Here is a 10298-nt window from a genome sequence, read left to right on the forward strand (position 1 = left end):
CACCATTCGGACTTGCTCTCATTGGTTGTGTCGGTGTTTCATAAGCTAAAGCTACACCACATTGCCAAACTCTCTTCAACTACAGAAAGGAAGCACAAGAAAGAAGCTGTGCAAAACAGTCCTCTTTCAGGGGTTTTAACCCTAACCCTGGCTGCTTATTGTCTTTTGAATTTCACTAGTTCTGGTCTGATAATTTTCCTGTATATTTATATTTACCGGTATCTATATTATTTCCTGTAAATAAACATTCCATCAGCAGATTTGTATTATGATGCATTCTCATTTTAGGCAAAGTATAAGAAAAAACTGTATAATTGTAACCATGAATAAGTCATTCAAGGAACAATATTTAAATACTAACATTGTTGGGTAAGATAGAATTTGGTTTTATTCTGAATCCAGTGAAAAAGACTGGTGGTTTTAGCTGATATAAAAACTTTCAGGTGTATATACATGTTTTATGTTTAAATATTTGGCTGACGCTTTTTTGCTAAAGCGGCATACATATAAAACAATCACTGTAAACATAATCATTTAAGGAAAGAATGTTAATAGTAAATACAAAATATCAGTACAAAGTGTCAAAGACAGAATAAACTGCTGCTGCAGCCACAATCAGAGATGCAGTCTATAAGGTCCCTAAGATATATACATATCTAATGTATTCATACATTGTTTATGCAGGATAAATATGTCATATTGTTTCTTCAACTTAAAAATAGCTGACCGTTTTTTTTCCCCTTCTCAGGGATTATGTTCCCAGTTTTGATCTCGGATGTCAGGTCACTTAGAGCATATCAGAATATTCTATTAGTGTTAAGCCAACTACAGTATGAATAATTTAACACGCCAAACCATGTGTCCTTTATCATAGCTACACGTATGACAAAAAAACGCATGAAAATCTGTGGTATTCAGTGAGGTATGATTAATTAAATGCACTGACAGTTCATTGCTCCAGCCAAATGGATTACACTGAGTGGAGCGGATGACCACTCCAAGATGGCGGCCCCGCGTCTCGTCAGCGCCAGTAGGCGGTAGCGTTCGATGCTCCGTCTACGATATAAGGTGTCTGTACTGTTCTCTCTATGTGTTTTACTTCTAAAGTGTTGACATAGATAAACAGCCAGCCAATCTCCATTTCAAGAGCCAGGAAGTGAGCGTGCATGCTCCTTTATTGACTTCTTAAACAGCAGGTAAGTCAGGATGACAGCATTGAATCGGAGTGAAACTAGAAAAGAAAGATACAAAAAATGCTTTCATGGACTGCTATGAAATAACAGGTAAGTATATGATGGTACAGTTGTCTTACAGGCTCAAACACATTACGCTGCTACTTTCTTACAAACTTAGAAAACCTATCAGTAAACTCGTCAATATAAATCAATATAAATTGTTCAACATGTAAAGAATGTGTAACACTTACAGTCATTGCTTTCTGAGGGATACACACAAAGGATTACTCAAGGATTAACAGCCATGAGATGATGATACAAACATGCCATCATGTCTCCTCACTGTTGTGTTTACACTGTTACTTCCTGCTTCCTGTTACTAGGTTGCTCACAATACCTTTGCAACAATAAAACGTTTCAACAGTAACTTTAAGTGTCTTTTAAAATAAAACATATTCAGGGCAGAACACTCCCCGTCTGGCAAATACTGATGCCACTGAAGACTTAACTTTCCTAACTTGACCTTTGACTTTCCTTTGCCAGGAGTAAGACCACAGCTGAGATAGGCCTTAAGAATGTCTTTATTTTGTCTTGCGATGTTGTCCTGACCTCAACTTTGCGGACCTTCCCATCACCACTTGGACTGGTAGAAGTGACCAAACCCATTGGCCACTCATGGCGGGGTGATTGGCTCTGTTTAAGTACCACAATGTCTCCAACTTCCAGGTTTGGACATGCCGTGTGCCACTTACGCCTTGTTTGAAGTGTGTGGCCACCAGGCACAGACCTGGTGGCCAGATCAGCTGGGTTTTGATCCGTAGGCACATAATGCCACTGTTGGGGGGAGGTTGTCCTGCGTATCCGGTGAACACGATTGTGTACATACACAAAGAATCGCTCAGAGCTATTGTGTATATAGCTGAGGACAACTTTGCTGTCACAGTAAAACCTCAGTGCGTCTGGCTTGTGGTCAAGCTCATCGAGGATCAGTTCAGCCATCTCGACGGCCAGCACAGCGCCACATAGTTCGAGGCAAGGGGTGGTGGGCTCTGGTTGAGGGGCCAGCTTTGCTTTCCGGAGCACAAAGCCAACTCTACAATGCCCTTTTGTCAGGACAACCCTCAAATAAGCTACTGCTCCTATAGCCCAGCTATAAGCATCCGAAAAGAGACACAACTCTGTGTATGTGGCACTGGATAGAGACTGTTGTATGTATGAGCGGGGAAGATGGAGGCTACTCAAATCCTGCAGTGATTCTTTCCATGTTTCCCACTTGTTAAACTTTTCTGCAGGAAGTTCAGTGTCCCATTCATGAACGTCAGCAGAAAGTTCCCTGAGCAGTGCTCGCCCCCTGATGGTCACTGGTGCGACCAAGCCCAATAGGTCAAAGAGGCTATTGACGGTGGATAGCACTCCACGGCGGGTGAACGGCTTGTCGTTGACTGCAACTCTGAATGTGAAAGTGTCAGAGTCTATGTTCCAGCACAAACCAAGGCTTCTTTGTACTGGAAGCACTTCTTCATCAAGGCCCAAGTCTTTTAGGCCCGCAGCCAGTTCTCCAGGTGTGAAAGCTTGCATCACTGCGACACTGTTAAAGGCGATTTTATGCAGTTTAAGATTTGATTCTGCCAGTGAAGCTTGAGTGCGCTTGAGTGCGCTTGAGCAGATCAATGGCTTCGGCTTCAGTTGGGAGGGAGATGAGCCCATCATCCACATAAAAGTGTCGCTCGACGAAGTGGCGAGAGTCAGAGCCGTACTTCTGTTCACCTTCCTGGGCAGCTCTCCGAAGGCCATATATAGCCACTGCAGATGAAGGGCTGTTCCCAAACACATGGACTCGCATTCTATACTCTGCCACCTCCTTACTAAGATCGTTATCCTTGTGCCAGAGGAATCTTAAGTAATTTCTGTGGTCTTCCCTCACCAAAAACCCATAGAACATTTGTTGGATGTCAGCGGTTAGGGCAACAAGCTCCTTTCTGAACCTGAGCAGTACTCCATGGAGGGAGTTGTTCATGTCGGGGCCTGAAAGCAAGACATTGTTAAGGGAGATGCCACACAACCCGTATCTGACCCGGCTTTTGGGGGTGATACACCCCAAAAATAGGTAAGTACCAACACTCTGCATTCTCGGGGACAGGGGGAGCTTCCTCAGCGTGTCCATTTTCAAAGAGCTTCTCCATAAAGGCAACCAACTGTTCTTTCATTTCAGAATTTTTGTTGAGTGTACATTGCAAGGAGTGGAGGCGAGAGAGGGCTTGAGCACGGTTATTTGGAAGCCGTGGTCTGGGTGACCTGAATGGTAAGGGACCAATCCAGCTGTTCTTCTCATCTCTCTGGGGCTCTTCCTGCATGATCTCCAGAAATGTTTCATCCTCGAAAGACAAAGCAGGTTTGTCATCATTCTCTGTTCTCCTGAACACACTGCATCCAAGTTTGTCTTCGGCAGGCACACTGATGGCAGAATAGCTGGACTATTGGGTAGAAAGGGCGTGCCTGTGCTCCCCGCCGTAGCTCGCTTTTTCTTTAACACAGATGTGTTTCTGACATGGTGTTAGAAAAGATGGACGTCCATTCTGCAGGACGTTGGTCTTAAAGACAGCTACAGTGGGCTTGTGAGCACTTTCAATGCAGACCTCCCCCACTATCACCCACCCTAAATCCAAACGCTGGGCAAAAGGTGAATTGTGTGGCCCAATGATTTGCTGTCTCACCTTGTGAACACGTATGAGGTCCCGCCCTAGTAAGATCAGGATCTGCGCTTCAGGATCAGGCTTTGGGATGTGAGGTGCCACAGGTCTTAAGTGAGCATGGGAAAGAGCAACCTCTGGTGAAGGGATTTCTGAACGATTGGTCATTATCTCATTACATTCAATGAGTGGCGGTAAGTCTAAACACACTTCACCATTCATTGCTTCTATCTGAAAACCGACTGCCTTCCTTCCAGTCATTTCAATGGTACCAGCACAGGTTCTCATCAAGTAGGGTTAAGGGGTGCCTCGGATGCCAAAGAGCTGGAAAAACACAGCTCTAGCCAGGGAGCGATTGCTTTGGTCATCAAGGATAGCATACTTCTTGACTGAGCGTTCCTTTTGTCCCTGTGGGAAAACTTGCACCAAGCATACCTTTGCGCAAGATCGAGCTGGGAGGCCTCCTCCACATACCTCAGTGCGCCTTGAAGTTACCTCTGGAGGTTGGTTGTTTTGCGGCTCTATGTCTGGCTCAGTCGCAGGTGACACTGCTGGTGAGAGGCTAGCGTCTGGATGCATGGCCGTGCAGTATCGGTCACTCTCACACTCATTACATTTCAGCTCCACAGGACATTCTCTGGCCATGTGAGTAGCAGAGCAGCACCTAAAACATTGTCTGTGATCTTGCAGCAAATTTTTGCGGTCTGTCAGCAGCTTCATTTTAAAGGCTCTGCATTTTTCCAGAGGATGAGCTTTATTGTGAAGTGGACAGTATTTAGCTGGATCACAACTACTTTTCTTCTCCATCTCTGCTCTATACGTCGAGCTTGAGCCTGCTGTTACTGACACGTCTGTCTTATGGACAGATATAGCTGCCTTCACACCATCATATTTTGCTGTGGGCCTTTCATTATGGTAATGGTTATGGCTGCTGTTCATCAAGACAAAGCTGGGATCATTTCTGGCCTTTGCCTCACTGCTGACAAAGTCGGCAAAGAAAGAGAACGGGGGATGACAAACTCTGTGATGTTCTTTATACCTTGACCCAGTAGACAGCCATTTTTCTTGTAAGTTTGGTGGCAACTTTTCAACGATGGGGTTAATGCCCCGAGGTGTGTCATGGGAACTGAGTCCAGATAAGTACCCGTCTTCTTTAGCTGAGAGCAGCTCCATGAGCAGGTCACTAAGTTCTCTTAGTTTAATGTTCTCCTTTGAAGTGAGACGAGGAAAATTATCCAGCCGCTTAAATAGAGCACTCTATCACTTCAGGGGTGGCATAGCACTCTCTGAGTCTTGTCCAAGACAGCCGAAGCGCGGCTTGAGGGTTGGTGACGTGTAATGCTCGAATTCTTTTAGGGCTTAATTTTTTCGGTTTAAACGATTAATTTGAGGGTTAGGGTTGTGAAATGGCTGAACCAAAAAATCCGAAAACCGTTATTTTTATTTTTTTTCTCAAACAGGTTTGGGGGATAACATTTGAACGGTGGGACGTCATTACACGGAATTTCGCGGGGTTGGTCAGTCTTGCGTGCTGAACGTAGTGACGAAATTTGACGTGAAAGCCTTCCGTGGTTTTCGAGGAAATCGCTGTGTTTCAATCGTCCTGTGTTTCAATCGACCCGGATCTCCCCTACCATAAAAATGTCCATGAACACAGATGAAGAACTCATTCATAAAAAGGGTGCTACTTCAGTTGTATGGAAGTGGTTCGGGTACAAGCAGTCAGACATAGAACAAACTGTTCCGTGTGAGGTTTGTAGAAAGTTTTGCATTTTACAAGTTTTTCAGGGATGGCCTACAAAATCTTTTTTTTCAGTTTGATGTAAAAAAATCTTTGCACAATGACAGCCAAGTGGTGCTGATTTTATTTTTTATCCTCCTGGTTCACATAGGCCTAGATTACTTGGTAATCTCATTTATTTGTATTTTGTTAATAAAGAAAATATGTATTTAAATTTTGCCTTGGTCTTTTTAATTTGTTTAGAGAAAAACAGAAAAATAATTTTAGGTTTAAATCGCAATTTGTCCATTAGTTAGAAAAAAATCGAGATTTTATTTTTTGGCCAAATCGCCCAGCCCTAAATTCTTTTAACATTTTCAGATGATTCCCTTCCCAGCCTTTTTACCAGTAGATCTAACTCTTCACTAGCTGATAGGTCCAAGTCCTGAGTGGCGTTAAAGAAGGAGGACTGCCATGCTCTGAAGCTCTCAGGCTGATCATCAAATTTAGTAAGACCTGTTGTTATTAACTCCCTGCGAGCCAGATATTTAGTAAAGTCTATCATGTTAGAAGATGGAGTAATAGCAGAGCCCTGTGCGTTGTTCCTAGGAGAATGGTCTGAATAACTTGCATGCCTGAATGGAGAGGAGGGCTGCTCCTGATAGGGCTTATAGGAGGAATGAGGGTGTGAGCTTGGGTGCTCAGGCGGGTGTGTCTGGAGCACGGGTGTTGATACGTACTGTCTTGACGTTGTGGGCGAGCCATCATGGTGGTAGGCGGGACTTGATTCAGGGACCTCCTGCCTTGTCAGTGGATGTGTCTCTGTGATATGGGGAGGGGGCGGTGTGTCTGAGGCAGGTGTGTTAGGATTGAAGCTGACCTGAGCCTGATGTTCCAAATATGCCTCTGTTCGCTGTCGAATTGACTGTGGTGAGACGTCACTCCTGACGACGCTGTGCATGTCCTCACATTCTTTTCTTGCTGCAGCATCTAAAACTTCAGCCTCTGCGTTGGCGGCAGCAGCTTCTTTTTCCAGTTCTAGTGCTTCTAGGTTCGCTTCTAGTGTAGCCTTTTCCAAATCTAACTTGGCTTTCTGTTTCTTCAATTCCAACTCTTTTTGTTCGAATGTGACTCTGGTGTGTGCGGCTTCAGCTGCAGCTCTGGCCTTAGCAGCGGCACTAGCCACTGAGCACTTTGAAGAAGATGTGCCCTTGGAGCTGGGCTGTGATGATGCTTTTTCATCCCTTTGTGTTTTCTGGGCTTCCATAACTGTGGCAGATGAATCCTTCTGACAGTATGACCTTTCACTTTACTGTTCTCTCTATGTGTTTTACTTCTAAAGTGATGACATAGATAAACAACTCCTTTTCAAGAGCCAGGAAGTGAGCATGGATGCTCCTTTATTGACTTCTTAAACAGCAGGTCAGTCAGGATGACAGCATTGAATCGGAGTGAAACTAGAAAAGAAAGATACAAAAAATGCTTTGATGGACTGCTATGAAATAACAGTATATGATGGTACAGTTGTCTTACAGGCTCAAACACATTATGCTGCTACTTTCTTACAAACATATCAGTAAACTCGTCAAAATAAATCAATATAAATTGTTCAACATGTAAAGAATGTGTAACACTTACAGTCATTGCTTTCTGAGGGATACACACAAAGGATTACTCAAGGATTAACAGCAATGGGATGATACAAACATGCCTTCTCACTGTTGTGTTTACACTGTTACTTACTGCTTCCTGTTACTAGGTTGCTTTCAAAATAAAGGCTCCACAATACCTTTGCAACAATAAAACGTTTCAACAGTAACTTTAAGTGTCTTTTAACATAAAACATATTCAGGGCAGAACAATGTCTATGGGTCCATGCTTCTGGTGCCTTCAAAACAGTCTGAGTTTCCGGGAATTTCGGAGGATGGGACCTTAAGATTGGAGGAAATCGCCTTGAACACTCTGTTAGGTCTGAGACTTCCCTCGGAAATTCGTGAGGAAGTAGAGCTACCCGAGCCTCAGAGTTTACGTCACAACAATGGCTGCCCATTTCATTGATAGACTAAAGTAAACTTGCAGCAAGCACTAATAGGCGAACTTAACACCCATTCTAATATTTGCATTACGATACATTATAGCTTAAAATTATAAACATTAACTGATAAATTCTCCCTTATTTTCAACCATCGCAAGCAGTTCTAATAACTGATTCATCTGATTCAGTGAAGAAGTGCAAAGAGGTCACTGCGGGCATCCATACTTGTTGTGAGAGAGAGCAGAGAGAGAGGTCATGTTTCCCGAAGCTCCGCTAGGCATTGGAAAAAACGACTTAATTCATCGTTCAGATCTACTTTATCTTATTTTATTTACCTAACAGTATATAGTTTGTTTCCGTCGTCCTCAATCGCTCGATTCAACAATACATTTTGGCACTTTTTACTCCCGGATCAGACCGCAGAAAAAGCCTTGGACTTTCCTATCGCCAACATGCCTCTGTATTCGGATATCTCAGGCACGGAGACTGGGAAATGCACAGACTGCGCCAAACTGAAACAGACATTGGCTTTAATTGAACGAGACTAGCAGCAGTAGAAAAATGCAAAGGACTATCACAGGATACAGTGCCGATGGGTGAGTTTGCTGAGCTCACTCAGATACAGCAAGATGATCAAAGCTACACTGTATCCTTCCCGAAGCTGGACAAGAGAGAGACGGTTCCAGCTGCGTCTCACTGGCTCAGAGTCGGCGCTAAGCCAAAGCAACATACCAAAGTGAATCAACAAGTTCACTCAACACCAAATGCTAAGCTACCAAAAGCTAAAGTTACATGTATCAGCCGGATTAGCCCGTCACTCAAATCAACCCTGCCACTGAAGAACCGGTTCCTGCCACTTCAAGAGTCCACGAACGCGCCTGCCACCGATGCACCCCTGAGCCCCGAGATGCGTCCGGACGGACAGTGCGGACAGAGACGGAACAACCAGTCGCCACGGAGGCGGGCTGCGCATGTGTCTGCCACCGTCCAACAAGGGCCCATCTCAGAGAAAGCAGATGAACCAGACACTCTGATTATAGGAGACTCAACTATCAAGGATATAACCGGTAAGAAGATCAAAACATGCATCTTCCCATATGGAATGGTTAGTGATATCAACCATAAACTAGCCAAAATCATATTGGAAAACCCCAAAATCTCACAGATTATTGTGCATGCAGGATTTAATGATATTCAAAGAGAACAGTCAGAACTTCTGAAGAGGGATTACACTGATCTATTGGATACACTGGACAAAATACACATCAAGTCTTCCATCAGTGGACCCATACCAACAGTTGACAGGGGAATAAACAGATTCAGTCTTCTACTTGCACTGAATACATGGCTTTCCAGAGTCTGCAATGAAAGAGGAAGGGACTTTATTGACAATTTCAACTTATTCTGGGGGCGCAAATATCTTTTCAGAGCAGATGGCCTACATCCAAACAGGTTAGGCTCAAAACGGTTGAGGGACAATCTTCTCTTCTCGCTTTACGCACAGGCCACAATCTTGCCATGGTCTGACGCACAGGCCACAATCAGAGCACAGGTTGAGAAGAAGCGAGACTACAGCCTCCCCCACACAACTACTCTGCCACTATCTGACACACAGATAGCAGACAGCCCACAGACCTTGAAGAGAGACAACAGCCCGCCCGACGCCATCAACACTGTGCCCTCCCCCTCGCTGATGCTGGCTTGGCGAGGAACGGCCACCCCTCTCCTCTGCATTCCCCCATCGACGATGACCTCCAGCCTCATCTCTCCCATAGCCACAACAACAACTCCAGCTCCAATGACTCCCTTTGCGATTTTCCAGCCGAATTTAAGAAACTGGAATATGCTGGCATCAAACTTGCATCTGTGTCAATGATAGCATCGCCACGTCATGGCCGCAGGCTGCTAACACCCAGGAGGATGGCGCCCCACCCCCACCACCGTACTGATAGTAGTCCTGAGTATTACTGAGAAAAAAAAGGGTTCAGCCGTAGACACAGTATAAAGGAAGTTTCTCATAATCTGCTGAACCCAAGGTTGCCTACGTCAAAGCAGGGCAACTTTCGCATTCATGCTGTAACCAATAAGAGAGTAAACAAAGGGAAACTTAGACACACTGCTAACTTCACAAATCTCATATCCATTGCCTCCAAACCAAAAACAACCTTAAAGCCTATCAACAGCACCATCAGGATGGCTCTACCTAATGTGAGGTCTCTTAATAACAAATCATTTTTAGTTAATGATTTTATTAACACTTCTAAACTGGATTTTATGTTTTTAACTGAAACATGGCTGGAACAAAATAACAGTGCAACCGTTCTGATAGAGACAGCTCCTCCCGACTATAACTTTTTGATGCATGTAGATCTGGAAAAAGAGGTGGAGGGGTTGCTGCTATATTTAAAAATGTATTTCAGGGGAAACAGATGTTATTTGGTGATTTTCCATCGTTCGAATACCTTAGTGCTGTATTGAAATGCTCCCCCAGAGTTCTCCTATTAATTATTTACAGGCCACCCACATATTCTGCAAATTTTTTCGATGAATTCACAGAATTATTGTCTAGCATCTCCACAGAATTTGACTGTCTAGTTATAACTGGTGACTTCAATTTTGATACTGATGATTTGAATGACAAGTGTGCAAAAAAACTTTTTACCATTTTGGACACATTT

The 10298-nt window shown here is 44.0% G+C and overlaps 1 protein-coding gene across 1 annotated transcript; it reads right to left on the minus strand.

Moving 5' to 3' along the window:
• Positions 1-1131: 1131 nt before the first annotated feature.
• On the minus strand, positions 1132-3211 carry LOC130393816 (uncharacterized). Its single transcript, XM_056604562.1, has 2 exons — positions 1427-3211; positions 1132-1231 (listed from the first exon to the last, which is right to left on the minus strand). Exon 1 carries the CDS (start codon positions 3006-3008, stop codon positions 1689-1691), a length of 1320 nt encoding a protein of 439 aa, XP_056460537.1. The 5' UTR covers positions 3009-3211; the 3' UTR covers positions 1132-1231; positions 1427-1688.
• Positions 3212-10298: the final 7087 nt, after the last annotated feature.

The sequence above is a fragment of the Gadus chalcogrammus genome, chromosome 12, assembly GCF_026213295.1.
Source record: "Gadus chalcogrammus isolate NIFS_2021 chromosome 12, NIFS_Gcha_1.0, whole genome shotgun sequence".
Lineage (NCBI taxonomy): Eukaryota > Metazoa > Chordata > Actinopteri > Gadiformes > Gadidae > Gadus > Gadus chalcogrammus.

What these genes read in the sequence shown, in the direction of transcription:
- LOC130393816 (XM_056604562.1), bottom strand. Translation starts at nt 3,008, where the DNA reads ATGTGTTTGGGAACAGCCCTTCATCTGCAGTGGCTATATATGGCCTTC.